Source organism: Calypte anna, chromosome 3 (assembly GCF_003957555.1).
Source record: "Calypte anna isolate BGI_N300 chromosome 3, bCalAnn1_v1.p, whole genome shotgun sequence".
Taxonomy (NCBI): Eukaryota; Metazoa; Chordata; class Aves; order Apodiformes; family Trochilidae; genus Calypte; species Calypte anna.
The window spans coordinates 22,743,326-22,762,236 of NC_044246.1; the positions used below are offsets into that span (position 1 = coordinate 22,743,326).

The 18,911-nt window shown below is 41.0% G+C and overlaps 2 protein-coding genes across 5 annotated transcripts in view; one reads left to right on the plus strand and one right to left on the minus strand.

Annotated features, from left to right (window-relative positions):
- The window catches only part of PPP2R5A (protein phosphatase 2 regulatory subunit B'alpha), a 46,803-nt gene extending 44,766 nt beyond the window's left edge, over window positions 1-2,037 (plus strand). The window contains exon 12 of one of the 2 annotated variants that reach the window (XM_030448728.1): window positions 793-2,037. In XM_030448728.1, the coding sequence (XP_030304588.1) occupies window positions 793-925 (133 nt within the window). In that variant the 3' untranslated portion in view covers window positions 926-2,037. The remainder of the gene's footprint in view (window positions 1-792) is intronic. The other variant, XM_008496555.2, reaches the window with a different exon arrangement.
- Window positions 1-18,911, minus strand: part of PACC1 (proton activated chloride channel 1) — a 39,420-nt gene that overhangs the window by 13,576 nt on the left and 6,933 nt on the right. The window contains exons 4-8 of one of the 3 annotated variants that reach the window (XM_030448730.1): window positions 17,623-17,777; window positions 15,978-16,120; window positions 9,680-9,824; window positions 6,542-6,646; window positions 5,062-5,305 (exon numbers count right to left, since the gene is read on the minus strand). In XM_030448730.1, the coding sequence (XP_030304590.1) occupies window positions 5,144-5,305; window positions 6,542-6,646; window positions 9,680-9,824; window positions 15,978-16,120; window positions 17,623-17,777 (710 nt within the window). In that variant the 3' untranslated portion in view covers window positions 5,062-5,143. Of the gene's footprint in view, window positions 1-1,790; window positions 5,306-6,541; window positions 6,647-9,679; window positions 9,825-15,977; window positions 16,121-17,622; window positions 17,778-18,911 lie in introns of those variants that run through there. The other 2 variants (XM_030448729.1, XM_030448731.1) reach the window with 2 other exon arrangements.

Here is an 18,911-nt window from a genome sequence, read left to right on the forward strand (position 1 = left end):
CGATTTTTCTTCCAAATGCATTTGGATGAATAAATTTGTAAAACGTGCCAGCTGAAAAGAGACAAAACTGAACTGTTGTGGCTGTGAGGTTCTGTAGTGGAAGTGCTGGTGAGATTCTTGCTGCTGGGTGTCTCTTGAGTTGAGGCAGCACCCAGGTGGGTGTGTGGCAGTGCTGTGAGGGGGGCTGGAGCCCGGGGAGAGGCCCCAGCTCCCTGCCTGCCTGTGTTGGGGGTGCTGGGTCTCAGTGTGGGGGTGCAGGGCTCAGCTGTGCTGTCAGAGGCTGCTGGTGCTGCCTCTGCTGCTCCAGGGCTGTGTTGTCTGAAGAAAGCTGAGCTGGAGAATATTGCATAGCTCAGCTGAAATCTCTTATCCCACTAACCTACTGAGCAGTACTCTTGGAGCAAGGGGAGGCAGGGCCTATGTTATCCCGGGCCAGCAGACACCACACGCTCAGTCTCCTTTCAATGGTTGTGCTATTTCCCCGCAAAGAAGCTCAGTGCCTTAATTTGTTTGCATGTGGTGAAGAACCTCCTCAGAACTGCAGTCATCTGTGCAAAGCCACAGTACAGCAATTGTCTGAGTTTGTTGGAGCAGAGTTACAGTTTTACCACTAACTGTTTGCAATTTGTATGCTTGCTTTTTAATAGAGGGAACTGTAATTGCCTCTAAAAATGGCTTTGGAAAAAAACTGAGCAGAGGAATTACTAGATGTAAATCACAGTTGTTACGTGACTGTGTCTCCACACTGCACTTAAAACACATCTGCAATTGATACTTTGCTCTTTTCTACAGAGAGAAAAAGAAAGAATTGGAACGTGAAGAGCTGTGGAGAAAGCTGGAGGAGTTAAAGCTAAAGAAGGCGATGGCAGAAAAGCAGAACAGCACTCACAATGTGCTCAATGCACACAATACAAGTGCCAAATAAAAGAAATGACCACCTCTACTCGGCAGACACACTTTTTTGTACCCTTTTGAAATATATAAGGATTTGCAAAAGAAACCTCATCAGTATATTAGAAACAGCCAATTTTTTCTCTGGCAAATGTAAAGATTTGAATTTAAATACAGCAGTTAAGTGATGTCATTACCACAGCATATTGTAAATTTGTCTAATTATTGATATACTGTCACTTCCAGCGTTTCACAGAACTGAATTATCATCCTTAATGAGTGAAATAATTACGGGAGTGGTGAGAATTATGACTTGAATTTCTGATTGTGTTGCACATAGGTGGTATAGTTTGCTATGTACATTTTTTTTTCCTTGTTTTATATGTGCTTTTCACATTGCTGCATACTTCGGTTAAGATGATAGAAAAGGCTTCTAGTTGTGCTGTATTTTCTCAAATAAAACCAAGGTGTATGTTACTGGTAACTTGAGATATTCAGTATGTGCCCCTTACAGCACCGAAAGGAACTCTGATATGGTGCTGTCCTTGAATTTGTGATTGGATTTAGATTTATATTATGCTCACGTTAGAATGAGGCCAAGTAAGAAGAGAAAGTCAGCTTGAACAGGTTAAGGGGGGTCCCTGGGTGTGACCTACCACTTGGAGAGTGCCTCTGCCCCATTCTGGCTGCCTCTTGGTCCTGGGCTGCTTGGAGATTTCCTCCTGCTACAGCTGAGGATGGAGCTTCCTCCAGAGAGCCCATCAATGATGCTTCTCAGCAGCCCAAGGACTCCCTGCAGAGTAGTGCAGGTCTCCTCGAGACTATCTTGGACATCTCTGCATTAGTTTTAGCATCTCCTGAACTGAAGAACGAGACCAAAATTGGGGTTACTTTTTTTCCCTTTGTTTAGGAGGAAAGGATGTCAATAAATAGTTCCTTGTTTTATTTAAAGAAAATGCAGCCTGTTTCTTAAAGGTGGAAGATTGACAATAGAAGTCTTGTCTGTTTACTTGATCAAGTATTTTTCACATCCTTTATCAGAGTACCATTCCAATCTCTTAAATTGCAGTTGTGTGGAAAACTTTTGTAATGAAAGATCTTTGGGGAATTGAGCAGCATTCAATAAAGTCTTTATGTTTGTATTTAGTGCTGTATATCACATCTTTGTGTTTATAAAGACCAGGAAAATTAGAATGGCTTTTACAAGCAACCTTTAACTGCACGTATGTGTAAGTAACCTGTGGCTTTTCACCAGCCTGTGGCAAAAGTGCTGGGGGCTCCCTGGGGCTTTGTTTTTGTGAGAAGGGTTGGAAGGCTTTGTTCTGTGCAGTGCAGGTGGTGCTCACAACAGCTGAGGCAGATGTCCTGGGCTTGTTTTAGCAACAGCCTGGATGGTTTACAGACTTGATTCAAGCAGTTTCCAGGCAAAAAAAAAAAAGGTCTTTACTACACTGTTTTGAATTGATTTTATTATACTTTTATTGGTACTTCAGTTTTGTCTCTTAAGAAGTTGTGTTTCACAGGAGAAATGGGGATAATGCTGCCTGAAGTGGCCTATGCTTGTAATAGTTCCATCTCAGCAACACCACTCAGTTGCTGCTCTTTCCATGTCAGCTTTATATAAAAGAGTAAATAATCAGCTGACCAAAGCAGACTCTGCTAGGGTAGGAGGCTGCCCAGAATTTCTGGGGAAAAGCATCCTTTACTTTTCATGCTAGCCTTGAAGTCAGATGTTAGAGACTTGAGGGGCTGGAAGCTTTGCCAGATCAGGAGGGAGGTGACTGTCTTGCAGACACCCTTCACCTCAGTTTAAATCTTTAGCCTTTTTTTTCATGGAATAATAAAAACCTGAATTTCAGATAAAAGATATTTTCAGCTGCCTTACAGTATAAAGGAAATAAACTGTATGGCAGTTTGGGAATCTAACCCCTGGCAGTTGTATGAAGAACAAATTACTGGCATTTGTAATTGTTAAAATTTACAGTAAGTAACAGAAAAACAACACAGTAGCTGTGAGTGGCTGTTTCAAACACATTGTGCAACACTTGCTATTACAATCATTCCTATAAATAGGTGTATACAAGAAAGGGCTCTCAACTGGACCATGCTGGCCTGCTCTAGTAGCATTTCCTTAAAACACAAGAACTCATGATAGCTAAAGGGGAGTGACTGAAGCTGTCTATTAGGGGAATCTAGTAAAAAAAAAAGTACATTAAATATAGTAGAAAGGTGTGCTCCCTTTCTTTCACCACACCTCTTAGCCCAGAACTGGCATCTCACCACCTTCACACTAAATTTCATCCTGATTTCCAACCTCAATTTAACCTCTCCCAGTTTAAAGCCATTACCCCTTGTCTTATTGCTGCAGGCACTTAGAAAAAAAAATTATTCCCCAGCTGTCCTGTGGGTCTTCAGGTACTGGAGGGCTGCATAGGCTGTTACACAACAATAGGGTTGTGTTTGTTGAGGGTTTTTTTGTTGTGGTGGTTGTTAGATGGATGGTCTAAGTCTAGATTTGTCATCCTTCCCCTGATTCTTCCCCCCCTGAGTTTGTCCCATACACCACTACATCAGCAGCTAGGGCCGAAGTAGCAGAGTGTTCTCAGTTTGCTTCAGAAGTGCACTGTTTTTGGTCTTTGCTACCCCTCTCTCAGGTAACTTTGTTCCCTTGCTATGCCCTCGCTACCTCCCTCACCTGAGCCAGGTACACCATGGGCCCTGCTGGACACGTTCCAGAGCCACCCTTGCAAGACACTGAACGTAAAGTGCTGGCTGAACTCCACCTCTTCTTGCATCCAAACTTTTTTTTTTCCCAGAGGAGTATGAGGAGTTATCTCAGAGCCTACCACGTGAAGCATCAGCAGAGGAGCTGGGGAAGTGGCAAGAGCAGTAACTGCAAGTGACAGGTAGGCTGTAACCTTCTCCTGCCTGGGCACAGGAGAACACACTCTCTGCCCCTGTGCCTGCAGCCTCTGCTGCTCTTTTGTTTGTATTGTCACAGTGATTAGTTGCTCCCTTGCTTAAGGGTGTGTTTGGTCAATGCACTGCCTGGATTTGCTCTGGAAATTGGCTTGCAAGTAGCAAATTTTGCTCCAAAATGCTTAAGAGGCAAAAAGAAAAAAATAAAAGAGGGGCGGGGGGGGAGAATACGTACTTTGGATGCCCTGCCATGGAAGCAAAATCTGGCTTGGCATGCTCCTTCCTTGCAACAAAGCCTTCAGAGCAAACACACAGGGGTGCACTGCTGCCCAGCAGCCTCCACGAGGCCGTGTGGGTCTGGATGCCTAAGAAGGGACTTGTAAGAAGGGACTTATAAGGAAGAAAAAGACTTCGCCACCCCAGCACAGTTGGTTAGTACACATTCCCTGGGTAACAGAGGATCACATTTAAATGCCAGGCTGATGAAAGTCTATTTTTCACTTCTTCAGCAGAGACTTGGGGAAGGATGGTTGAGCAACAGCCTGAGAAACTTTGAACTCTAGGCTGAGGTATTGAGCTGGTTGAGTTTACTTTGGGTTGGACTGGTGAAGAATAGATTCTTCTTGCCATAGTACTCCCACCTGCACTACCTCCTATAAAGCACCAGCTGAATCAGAGAGCAGGTAGTTAAAATATCTTATTTGAAGGTGGTTTTGGTTTGTTGGGGGTTTTTTTGTTTGATTGGTTTTTTTAATTTTATTTTGGTTTGGTTTGTTTTTTTTAATATTAAAGTCACTATACTTTAAAAATTACACATAATAGAATTCCAGTGTATTTTGTTTTAACACATACTTTGGAGAGGGGAGGCCAGACTGTTTTTACCTTTTTACCAAAACACAAACTGTTCATCTTCCACTAAAAGCAGTCTAGAAAGTAACCGTGTTACAGTAAGGGATGCAGGTCATAGCCCATGCAGAAATTAAATGGTCTCCTGTTCTGAGAAGCATTCACACACTGTCCACTTTTTTTAAAGCTTTTTAGAACCACTACAGTGTTTGACTTTCTAAACATCAGTGAATTCTCTCCTCCCTAGGTCCACCCTATATTTCAAGGTAAGCTTGTTAAATTTGGAACAGAAGAGCATGAGTTTGAGTTTGTTAGATCTGTCCTAGTGTTAGCTCCTTTCTGAAGTTCAAAGGCCACTTCATTAGGCTGGTCCCCCAGCTGTCATTTTTCCAGAAAAAAACCTACCTGGTTTGCACCTTTAGCTGCTGATTGAAGTTTATTCCAGTTATTTTCTATCCCTTTTGCTATGAATAGTTAAAAGGCAGTCTCAGTTTATGTGGTTCATTACTTGACTCCTCCTCTTCAGATGTCTCTTTCGGATTTTGATCATCCACTTAACACTTAACTTGGCAAAGTCTGCTGCCTTAAACAGAGCCAAAAAGATACCACAAAGAAGAGCGATCATGTTCCAGGGATTTGCTGTGATTATCTGAAAGAGATAAAAAATATTATTCCCCTCATCTGACTCAGCACATATTAAACCTATTAAACAACAGACAATTCAATTTTTCAAAGTGAAGTGTTTTGCAGCATATTCCTGGCTGCTAAATTCACGTTAGAGACTATTTCAGGTTATTGAATTGTTTAAAACTTTGAAAGATAGATACAGTTAAAAATGCTGGCTTTAGTATTTAACTTATGTATCATTTAAAGGCCTGGAAAAATAAGCAGTCACATTGAAAGAAAGTAAAAGCAACTCCTGGAAAGCTTCAACAAGACAATTGTAATGCTAAACCAGTTTCTGACAGCAGCAGCTGTTTCTGCAGACCTGCAGCAACTGCTTTATGTTTCTATTTTTAACTACATTTGGTTCAAGAGCAGTTAAGTTTATGTATAGTGTGCAATTCTCACACCTTTGGGCTCAAGGATGGCTTCTAGGATCTCAGATGGAGTGAGCAGAGCTAGGCTTAAGCAGCTCTTCAGCAGCACACAGCTTTGGGACTCTTCAGAGTTGTCTGCAACTCTTTGACAGTCAGTATGAGCCCAGCACCACTTGGTCATCACCTGAGTCAGTAGTAGGCCTCAAACAGCCTTTTTGCATTTGTTAATTCTCCTGAAAGGAGCGGGGCTGCCTGCCCATGCTTGTCAGCCATGGCCTTTTCAGCAAGGGTAACTAAGCACACCCCAGTCCACTGGATCAGGGGCACCCTTCAGCTCCAAAATGGCAGAGGAGTGAATCCCATCTGGCAGAGAGGAGCCAGAGGTGCCTGGAACAGGACAGTGCTCTCGAGACCAAGGAGATTCCTGCACTGAGAAGAGTTCTTGTTTCCAGCACAGATGTAACAGCAGGAGTGCAAAGGACCAAGCAATCAAAGCTCCTGCCCTGCAGAGCTCCTGCCACACTCCAGTTTTGAGAAAGAAACAGGAACACTGGATTTTGCTGGTGAGGACCTCTGGTTGTCAGGGTAGGGCCATTTTAAACGCAGTGTTTCTTAGCTGGGTGAACCTTCAGCTGCAAACAGAACACCAAGTGTCACCAAGCCAAGGGAAAAGCATCAGGTGGTCTTGACCCCTGCAAGAATAGGCACTATTGGATATAAGGAAGAGCCTAGACTGAAATTTCAGAAGTAACCTCACTCTTCCTCTGAGTATCTGCTTGGAGTGAGGTAACAGGGGCATGCACACACACATACACAAACTATAAAAAGGGACTGGTGTTACTCACATCTTGAACAGTCTGTATAAAAGGGTCTTTCCATTCAAATACCACAAAAAACAGCTGGTCACCTCTTGGTTCAGCTCTCTGGTCAATATAGTTAACCACGCTGGTCTGGAGGGAGGAGAAAAAAAGTACAAGTTACTTTCTTCAGTGGTGTTATGAGTCTTCTCTGCAGCAGAAAAGGCTGCAAGAGGCTCTTTAGAGAGTTACAATTCAGCCTTCCTGCACATGGAACAATAGTTTCCCAAAAGATAGAGAGGGCAGTTTCCTCCATCTGTCTCGTGCTCATATTCTTTTCCTATTTCTCACACAGTAAAGCACTGCAATACCATGTTTACACATATTTTTTACTACATAGTCTTTCCTTTTCAAGGGGAGGGGAAAAGACTTTAATTTACAAAATTAATTTACGTGGGATGATACAGCATTTGGAAAGTTCTCATGAATGAATGCAAAATTACTTTTTATTCACCAGACAACTACACAATGGTGGCAGGAAGACTTTTTTTTTTTTTTTTAATCAGTTGTAGAATAAACTAGAAGATGCCAGCCAGTACAGAATGAAAAAATGGAAGGGAAAGAAACCTACATGTTAAAAATTAAAACCATACTTCCCCATATTGCTCATTAACCAGGCTACCATTTGAGACTACTGCTGACTGCCAGAGAGGTTTAGCACAATTCCAGCAGGGTACAGTTTAGGATACCAGATGGATGTTACAGCCACTTGAAACCACAGTCTTAAGAACCAAAAGAAGGAAAGTAGTAAGATATCAGGCCTCAGAAAATCATTTATCTTGTATTAACACACACCCCTAGCCCAGAGAAGAACTACAGATGGTTCTAACACCACAGTTTGCACTGTTCCTCTGCCACTAGGAAACAATACAAACTGCTCAGGAGCCAGGCAGTTACTTAACAAACAAGCACACTGGAGTCACAGCTCAATGAGTGATGACAGGACTGCTCCTTTCCCAACCCCCAGTGGTGTATTTACATCTTGGTATGTGCCCAAGGGAGTACTGCTGCTCTTCCTATGTTAGCTTAAACCTGCACTGGAACTAATGAATCCACGGTGCTGTAACTTCACTTCCAGACTGTGACAGGAACTATGGGTATGGAGAAAGTGATTCAGTGGACAACATAAGAGGGATGACCTGCTACAAAAAAACCTCCTGTCTATTATGGCTTAGTTTCTTTACAAATACTTCAAGATTTCTAACAGTCTTCTCCACACACTGTGTCCTGACCAGACTTCAGGCTCTGAACATGTAGAAGCAGAAGGTAGAAACATGTGTCCATCCAAAGCAGATGGAAACTTCCCCACCTTATGTTTTGCAAACACACTTGCTGCAGGCTTACCCACTCTTCTGTGGCTCATTTAATTACTGCACTGTACCATCACCACAACTACACTCATTCAAGAAAACTGCACACCAGGAAGCAAACAGTACACAAAGCTATACAAGGGCAATGGAAAAGGAAGAAAAGACAAAGTAATGACTACTGGGCTAGCTAGCAGACTGACTGTGCTGTTTGACCTGGTATTTGTATCCATCTTTCTGGTATGCTGTCTCCCAGCTTTAGATTTGAAAAGCTAATGGACTTCCTTATGCAGATGTTGTACTATCAAACAAAGCATGTAAAATTTATGTCTGAGCTATTTCAACTTCTACTGTATTAACAATAGAAATCTGAAACCCAAAATTTACGTTTATATCCCTTCCTAGTTCCTTTAAAAACAAAACAAAACACAAAACAAAATAGAAGAACACTGTTCACTTACTCAAATGATCAGAGTTCATAACTGCTGGACTAAATGGATGTTTATGGTCACAAAAAGCTCAACTTTTTTTGAGTTTCTGAATCAGCCTCTCTCTTCCTCTTTGAGGCACATTAGACTTGAGTACCCAAAGGAGAGCTTCCAAAAATCTTACATTTGGTAAGTACCAAATGGCACATGATACAGAGCTGCAGGTCATGAAGGACAGACAACTGCTGTTGTTGCTTACATGGCAACAGCTGAAGACAGATGCATCTTTCCCTCTCCTCCAAACTAGGGTATTAGTTTAGGACTTGTACGACTCCAGTGGAGCAGAAGGTCCCACTTCAGTCACAGCTCTGCTCCTCTCTTAAGGCTTTGCCATGTAAAACCCAAACTGTGAGAATTAGACAGGAGAACTGCAGATTCTGCTTCATTTTAATCTCCACAAAGTAATCTTTCCAAGTATGCCATAAACTACAAGACAGCTGTCTCCAAAACACAGTCTCTGAAAAGGACTGCTTTTAAAATTCTTGTTTCTAGCCACTAATGAGAAACTTTCTCCCCATCCAACACTGGAAGCAAAATAGCAAACTTAAAACATAACTAGTCTCCTGTCCATAGCATGAACAGAACAGGAATGAAAGTCAAACTCATTTCCTCTCCAGCTAGGTCTGCATCTCTCACCTGTGTATTTTTTAGTTTTAAATTATGCAAGAAGTTGAGTTACTCCATGTTTCTAAGGATACTCAACAGATAAAACTCCCAAGCAAAAGCAGATGTGAGAACGCTACAAAGGATACAAAACTTATGTTTACCTCTCCATGCTAACATCAGCTATTCTGGGAACCTAGAACACCTCTTTCCAGTCCTACCTATTATTTACACAATCCCTTTGCCAATTTTTGCCCATCTTGAACTGAAGTTAGCAGTGTTAATACTTCTGTGTCAGTCTCTTCAGACTCTTTCCTCAGACTACTTCTGTCATACACTCACAACATACTCCCTAAATGGCCCAGATTTTCTGGCCTCCCCCTTAGGAGGTCTTTTCCCAAGATGTGACACTAGGCTACACCAACAGCCACACACACCAAGATATTTCTGCTTTTATGGAAGCCCTCCATGCTAAGAAGGAATAATTGTACAACCAAGACTGCTCAATGGCAAGTGGCAGAATGGATGCAATGAAACAAAAAATAGGCTGATGTTTCACTTAACTAATCAACCCACCCATCTTCTTCCAACTCATATTGCTATTTGCCCCATAAACTGGTTCAGTTGTCCAGTTACCATTAAAACTGTGGCAGTAATTACTTCTTAACAAATTAGAAGGTCCCAAAAAACTCTTCCTGAGGATTTCTTAAAATTATTTTCATTTTTACCTCTTGTTTGAATTCAACAGTCTCACTGCCATCTTCTTCTTTTGTTTTCACCAAGGACATCCTGACCCAGGTTCTAAAGCCTCCGGAGAACTTCCAGCTGGAGTATGAACTTTCACAGTCCTTCATGAATTCTGCTTTTTCTGGGCTAAATGAAAAAGACCATTACTGAGTGGTAACCAGAGCCCTGAGCAGAGTGGTATCTGAGCACTGTAGGCAGAGGAATGTCAACCCTACAGGCACTTACAATATGTTCACAATTCCTCTTATGTAGGAGGAACTACTAAACTAGTAGCTAAAATTCAGCAAGCCTAAAACATTTTGAGTAGTGATGTTTTGATTAATAGCAACACTTACACCAAAGACTTACCTGGTGCCCTATCACCCTGGAGCTCTGTCTGCCCCTAGCAATTGTTCTGCCTTGTAGGGAACCTTCCTTTGCTCATCTCTCATCTCTGGGACAGCAAGGAACAGAGCCAGGACCCCAGGAAACAACTCACCACAACACTGGGAAGCAACAGGTGGAAGGAACAGTCTAGAGGCAGAGGCAGATTGCTTCACCCCATTTCTGGGATGCAGGTAAGTTGGTTGTAAGATAAACATACTTAAAATGCTTTGAAATTTCTATTTAGTGTATTCCTATTATTTTGGCAATGCTATACCTTTGCTGTAAGTCTCCCACCTGCAATAAGATGGCTGTTTTCCCAATGTACAATCACAGGTATTTGTAGCCTCAGAGAAACAGGACTGCTTGATGTAATTTTTTTAAATACTGTGACCAAATGTCATTTTAGGGCTTCCAATACCCTCATGCTGCAAGTGTTAGAGAGGCAGCTTTAAAGCATATCTGGTCTCCATCCCATCTCTGTGAACTGCACAGGGCACAATGTATTAATTAAGCTATTTACTTGGAACTCCTTGGTACTGTGATTTTAGCCACTTTCATGTCATCTCTATGAAATAAACCTGGCCCTGCAGCTGCTTTTTCAACAAGGTTTCATTTGAGATGAAGGGGTAAACCCCTGCAATGAGTCATGAATCATTAATACACAGACTGCTGGTTTTTACTAAAGACAGACTGCAGGTTGCAGAGATATGTCAGAGTATGCTGGTACTTGAGACAAGGGGAAGGGCTTTGTCTCAGATTAAATCCATCTTCCTTGGTGAAGAGAAGCAATAGACTTTGCTCATATGGCTCATATGCCCAGCCAGGTCTGTTGGGAGATAAAGGTGTTTTAGTTTATCAAAGAGAGATACAAAGAAGTGAGGAAGAAAAGCAGTGATAAAGAAGCAAACTCTCATCTCAAAGAACAGAGAAATTAGGAAGATTTGTCCTGTACTGAGTAGATTTGCACCTTTCCTGTCTTTTTCCTTAGTTTTCCAGAACTGGGCATCCTTCCTGCAAAACAAGGTATTTTGTCTACAAGGCAGCAAGAGCATGGACTAATAAAATGACTGAGGGCTACTCTGTACCCCACTGATAGCTCAGGCTTAAGAGATGAATATACACATTTTCATGGGAAGACAAACTTAGCAAATCCATGGCTCTGAGGTCAGGGCCCCAGGTGACAGGCTCCAACATGTACAAACAGAAAGGAGAAGCATTTCTGGAAAGAAAAACTAAAAAACTAATACATTTTTCTACCTACCTACAAAGACAGTGGGTTAGTTTGTAAGTTGATGACATTAGGATTTTTTTTTAGTGACCCCAACAGGATGGCAGTGCAGGTCCCTGGCCCTTACATGAAAGACATGAGCAATGCATCAGAAAACAAATCCCACTGCCTGCCTGCTCCTCACCATACAAACCAGTGACACAGAGACCTAATCTGACAATAAATTCTTCCTTTCTTGGTAAGTGGGTACAGGAACAGCTGATGGGACAGTATAGAAGAGTATAATGCTTTGCCACTCAGAGGAACACACATAATTAGCACTCTTGCCAGCCAGTCATATGCCTGACACATCACTAAATACAGCATCCTAGAAAAGCTTTCCAAACCTACATGGAAAGTTGAGGTAGGAAGTTATGACACAGAGCTGAATGTTACAGCCACAACTTACATGCTAAGCAGACAGCAGTAGTATACTTTGCCTTCAACAGTAATTGTAAGCTTGAAAAAAGATTAATAATATCTTAGAAGAAACTGGAGAAATGATCTGAGAAAGCATCTCCTTGTGTGTCCCCATAATCCAGAACACTGCCATAGAGTCAAGAAAAAAACCAAAAGAGGTGGGGGAGCAGAGAAAAGATGCACCAGCTTTGCACAAATGATAGCAATGGCCAAATACCATAGCTTAAAACCCACATACAACTAAGTGAACTCAAGACAGGCAACCAATTTTATTCTTAAGGACAGTTCTCCAGGCAGTTTCTTTTAACTGTCTCTTCACCCCAGAGACAGACCACCTGCAAAGTCTGCACTTTATTTTCTGTTGCTTAGTAAGTTCTTCTACCTTTCACACTGTCCTTAAGATGCATGGTAACATTCCTGGAATACTTGGCACCTGGCTCCCCCAAGGTATTAATGGTACCTGACAACCATGCAAAAACTCCAAGATCACATCAGAGAAAGCAAAGGAGAAGAGGCCACTGTCTTGGGTGGTACAAAGGTGAAGTACAAAGCCCTGGTCACCCCTCAGCCAGCGCTCTCTGGTAACCATTGACACTTCAAATCACTAACAGAGATCCCATTGCCCAAGCACAAAATGATCAGCTTCACACAAGAGAATGTATTTTCACCAGCTGTGGGAGTTTCTAACCTAATTTTGGAATGGGCTCCAGCTCTGCTATGGATCCTTCTAGCACCCATGTCTGGGTCAATCCACATGAGCCAGAGGCAGCTTAGGACATGCCACCAGAAGATTCCAATGCAACAGCAAGAGCCAAGCCCACAAACCAAATTTGTATTTATTGCTTTTGCTTTTCCCCACACTAGGAAATTCTCAGACAAGTACAGGATCTAATAAAGGGTCAGATGGCATGGAATCAGAAGTCTAGACACTTCTGTGCTATATTTTATTTACCTGCATGCAGAAATACAGATCAGGGATGTGAACATGCAGCTCTGTTTAGACCCTTAAATAATTCTGACTTGTTCATACTGGTATTCATCATCTCACATGACCATAACTTATTTCACATGTTACTCTAACAACAGTCTGTCAGCAACATGTTCAGTATGTCCAGAGGATTTTCTTCTTAAACCTATATATTATACTAATGACAGTTCAGGGAAGGAACTTGTATTTTTAGCTACACTTTGGTACTTTGCAAGGGTTTCATTATTTCCTTCCCTCCAATTAATATGGTACAAACAGCAGCTGCCATCATCTTAAAAAAAAGGATAGAAAAGTCAGTGGCAATATCCCTCCAACTCACATTCCAACAATAGCACACAGTTCAGCAGTGTTCTGTGAAGGCCAGAACAAGACCAGTGAGCCCTGCCAGTAGTTGATCCAATTTTAACACAAGAGCTGCAGAGCATAAAACCCTTGACAGTAACACCTGGACCTTCCTTGAGTCCTCAGCACTTGCTGTGCCTCAAAAAACATTTCAAGACACAAGTCTCTAGATGTCATTTTTATTATTGCTTATGGCTGATGCCTGCAGCAGCCTTCACCAATATCATTATTGCTATTTAAACCAAAAGTGAGTTGTGCATAATATTGTCTACACAGAAACCATGCTGTAGATACAGAAGGACTCTTCTCACCCATTTCAAGGGGTTTTGGATTGTGATTTAAGATTATGGAATACCCTACATGTGTATTTTATAGCTGTCTGCCTGCCCAGCCCACCTAAGCTGTTCACAACCATGGCAAAAAACTGTAAAGGTAATGATGATATCTCATGAGTTTTAGCATCTTTGTTAACATTTTACATGCTTTGCTGGATGCAGTGCTAATAATATGGTCTCATAACCAGCAAGCGAGACACTTTGTCAGGAAAGGGGAAGTTAAGAGCAGCCAGTAATTGAAGGTTTTAGAGACCAGATGGAAGGACAAATTTTGCACTGTCAATACACAACAGTTTCTATGGATATCTTAGCCCAGACTTCCCATCAACTATATTTAGCATCCACTGATGAACTGGAAATAATTTCTATTTTCTCTTCTGCTGCAAGATCGACAGAATGAGTACATTTCCCAAGCACTTCATAGCCAGCAGAAAACAAACTCTTAACCTGCTCCAAGCTCTTTTTCTGGGCCACAGGGACAGCAATACACTGTCAATATGGCAAGACAGGCCATACTATTTGTACCAGACTTTGGAGGATGCTGTAGAAGACACATTACTGGCCTCTTGTGCACGTCTGGTCCTCTTACTTTATTTCACTTAGACAGGCAAATAATTTACTACTAAGTTAAAGGCCTGCATACCTTTGCCAATTTGTTATCTGGGTTAGTTCAAAACCAGCTTTAACTCACATTCCTACTCCCTGCTGCAAACAGGCACAAAGGATACATCCCCAAACACTACCTCTTCCTGCCTTTTTATACTTAGCTCCAAACATAACCCAGGCTCAGCCTTCACACTCCCTGCTTCAGCTCTAGTGCCTTCCAACACTAAGATGAGAGCTTCTCTAGGAACTGTTCCTCACTAGGACAACTTCCCTATTTCTTTGGGGATAAATTCTGCCATCCAGACAGTTTGACCTAGCAGCCTGGAGGCTTGCAATCCAGGTTTCTCTCAGGTTTCTCTCTCCAGGTTTCTCTCAGAATCATTCACAGATGATTCTTTCTGGTTCATCTACACTGGCACAAACACAGCCTTAAGGTATGACCTTTGCAATACTGCTTATTTCTGTTCTGCACATCTAACCTGCCTTTGCTCAATACATGGCACAAGCATTTGGGACAGCAGCATGCAGATTTGCAGCTTGCAGAAATGCTACCAACTTCGGTAGGACACACGTTTTAATTTGGGAAGAAATAGCTCTTTACAGTGGTTTATCTGCAAATTGACACCATGGGCACAGAAATAGAGCTTCCAAGACTTGTGCACAGGCCACATTGTGCCTTAGTAAACAGGCTCATTCTGCAAAGAGCCAGGAATCACAAGCACAACACCCCTGTTTCTGCTCTGTGTTTCAAAAGGGCTGGTCTCAGGCAGTACTTGTGTCTTGCAGTGTAGAAGCAGCTGTGCACATTGCTGGAGTTAGTCCCACTGTACATACTGCTAACTGCAGCACAAGCCACAAAAACTGAGAAAAAAACCCACAGAAGTAGCACCTTCTACATACATACTAACTCCTTAACCGATTTTTACTCACCCAAAAATATCCATGCCTAAAATACGTGGGACATTAATAGCATCTTATGAGATGTTTCAGTACAGTCACAGAAAGTACTTAATGACTTAAGAGCTCTCCTTCACTGAAGCAGAAATGCTTTGTAAAAGCAAAATCAGATAACTGGTCTTTGGCTAACCAGAGATACTGTGCCTTAACACTTCCAGTCTGCTCCATCTGAAAAGCACCAGTATGATCATGTCCAAGCCTCCAAGAATGCTTTGTTACAATAAAAGGTTATTTCTCTTCCCCTCCCTCATTTAATTTTGTTCTGCACATGGCCTTTATTCCCTGACCCTTTTTCACTGAGCATCTGACTTACACTAAATTAAGGCTTGCTATTAAGTCTCACTGTGACTAATCTCTCTTGTCTAGTTTTTAATCTGGATCACAGACAGAACAGAACTTGAATTTAAATTAAGGCAAAAATTAAACAGTTAAGTATGGAATTTATTCTCACAAAGTGGAGAAAGGGTGGGGCTTTCAAGAAAGCTCAAGACAGGATTAATTCCACTCATGGTAAAATTAGAAGGTTGATAAGTCACTCCAATTATATCGATGTAAAAAAAGTACAAAGCAATTTTGAAAACCCTACCTATGAAATGACATCATTCTGTAAAATCTTACATAAAAAAGGTACAGAAACATAAGCTTTCTCAGTGCACTTCCTGAGCACACTGTCAAGGACAGCACAGACTTCCTGATCACCAACAGCAGCAGACAGCAGTAAGCCAGCACAGACTTCAGATTTCTAGAAAGCACAGCAACAAATGGTTGAAATATAGTTGAAGGGCAGTTTTTGTCACTGAAAAAGTCCTCAAATAATTTTCTAAAAGGTAAGATTAGTAATCTGTGACATAGAGGAGCATCAACCTAACTCAAATTTAAAAAAACAAAGAACATTAAAGCCTGACTGATTTTAAAAAAAAAAAAAAAAAAAAAAAAAAAAAAAAGCTCTGCTTTCCCTAGTGTTGTTCTAGTAAGTTCAGGCTCATCCTTTTGCATACCTGTTGATGAACTCTTGGAAAGAAGAAAACAGAAGGTAGTCAATGGCACTGAAATCTTGGTCTGTTCCATTTAAATGAAACTGCAAAAACACCAGTTCCTTTTTCTTCACATCACGAGGGCCTCGAACAACCAAAGCATACTTCTGTAAGCAAATAGAGATGGTGAGAGTAGCAGAGAAATCCCCATTTCCTGTTCATCAATTTGCCATCTGTCACTAATACTCTACAGAAATCTGACTCACAGAGAATTCTTGGCTGCTAGTAAGTATACATCCATTAAAATATTTAATAAGAATGCCAATTGAATCCCTCCTTTTAGTTTAAAAATGTAGTCTTTACACCAAGTGTTTTGGGTTTTTTTCCTAAGAATTCTGCTTTAGTCCTATCATAGATCTTTGGGTCCACAAGGAATTACCACAGTCTGCCTTATGTAGAAGCTCAGGCAGAAACTGTTTCAAGCATTAAAGTCTAGGAACTTTCATCTCTTGAAAGGAAGCAAGTTAATTTGGAGTCTGGATGTGGAGAACATCAGGTTTCTCCATGGGAAAGAGAAACAACTTCATAGCCCCCAGCACCTCAAGTAAGCTACAGAAAGGGAAAATAAACAAACAAAACCCACAAAACCAACACAAAATATCAGCAGGCACAACGCAACCAAAGGTAGAGTGCAGCTGTTACATCAAACAGCAATCTGCTGCTTCCCAAAGGACTCAGCCAATTTGGAATGGGGCTCTATGTGGTTCAGAGGTCTCTTCCTCAGTGCCTTTCCATTCAGCTATACTATACTTTATTGGATCAGCATGCTTTTAAATTAATCTGCCATGCAGAATAAAATGCAGGTTCTTAGTTTGTTAAAACACAGAGAAAGAACATGCTAGTCACAGAAATTAAACTTTCACCTAGAATATTACTTTCAAATATACTAAAAAGTTGCTTCCCAAAAAGAAATGGTGAATAGACAAAAGGCAAAATATGAAGAGGAAAAAAGCTGACCAAACCAGTACTTCAGTAGTTTGTTCACATTTAATTTTCCTTTAAAATAACTTGAACAATCACTTTAGAAATGAATTACCATATTTAATACTTAATTTCTTCAACATTTATTTATACAGAAGTTAGGTTCCCTGCATTTTTAAGGGCAGTTTAAGACAGTCTCTCACTCAATGTTCCCATTTTACTGGCTCACACCATTTCAGTGTAACAAATCCTTTGGTGACCAGCTAAGATTTTTCCAACTGACAATAAAGGTACGAAAATCCCAGAAAACACACAAGAAGATATAAGCTGTCCTGCTTTATTGGAGAAACTGCTTCTGCTTTCAAGCAAAGCTGCATTTACTATATCAAGAAATATGCTTGCGGGTTCATTTAGGAAAGGAATGAAACTAGAATTTCATTGTGAAAAATAACTTATTTCATCCCATTCAGATTTTCATGCTGCACACACCCACATGCCAGCTGATCATCCATAACACATCTACACTGACTGGGGTCTTTCACATTTCTGAAAACAAAAGGACAGATGGCTTGAAAAACACTAGAAGCATGGATCTCCTGCAGCACTAAGTAAGTATTTTTACTTTCAAATACCATTACTAGCAGAAAACCCCCACTGAATAAGCTTTGTTCTATAATATTATTATTACCATAGTTTGATTAGTAAAAGGATCTGTGTAGTTGATTCTCTGAGTGGTGCATTCAATTTCTCCTGGCTGACCTGGATTTATCAGAGGTGGAATGTGATCATAGTAATGATGCTTACAGCTCAGCAGCCGAGCCTTGCCTGGGTAAAAGGCAATACCTGTTTTGGGGGAGAAAAAGCATTGAAGAGAGATGATTTCTTTCCTGAGTACACAGATTTTTATTCTGGAATTAAATCCCGCAGGATACTGAGCTATCCTCAAGGTCCAGCTAAACAATCAAATTAAACTACTTCCTCAGCATTTTTATGGAGCAGGACAACAGTGCCAGCTGCATCAGGACAGAGCCTCCATAATGTGTTCAAAAAGAATCAGGGTTCATGTTCAGCAAAGATAATCCAAGATTCACACAAGTTATTAAGTTTCCTTTGTCTTCCTACAAGCCAGCAGCGAATACATCAGTCCCTCTGGCCCCAGATGAAATAACTGTGTAAATTCAGTTAGGAGACTACTGAATTCAAATGGATCAGTAGCACTTCAGGATGTAGATATTTTCAGATATTATCATTCAACATATGAAAATTTAATTTGTAATAACATGTGTACTATACATAACAGATCAAAGATCATTGGCTGATCTAATGGAAATTAAAATATGCTCTTTAGGACATCCAGCATCTTCTGTTCACTGAGTACATCACAATAAAAATGAAACCCATCTCTGAAGTACTATTACTATCCCTTGTTATTTATATCACTTGGCAGGCAGGCTACTACTTCACTTGAATGGAAAATCATATATACCACACAATCTATGGTTTCATAACAACATGCATTAAGACAAAACCTCAGTCACCTCAGTTGTATAAAGCTAGCAAATAAAAGCCCCCCAACCCAAAACCCTGTTATGCCACACATGCCACATTTGATATTGGAAACAAGGTTGCTTAAAGATAATCTAGGCCAGCTACCAAAAAAATTGTGATTTTGGGTTACTACTCATACTTAGTTATGAGTAACTTGCACAACTAAGATGACCTGGCTGCAAACACATGAGACATCAAGGCAGACAGTATGCATCAGTCTAAAAATGCTTTATTCCTTTCTTCAGTGCTCTGTGTTTGCAACTTGCCATCTCATCACTTTAATAGGGCAATGAAGTGAAGGGCTACACTAACTTAGGTTCCCTGATACAGGAGGAATCCCTGTAAATCCCCCATGTGGATTTATATGTATGTTACTTTGCTTCTTTAAATAACATTTTGTTCCTGTTGCTGTATGAAGAGCTCAAATAA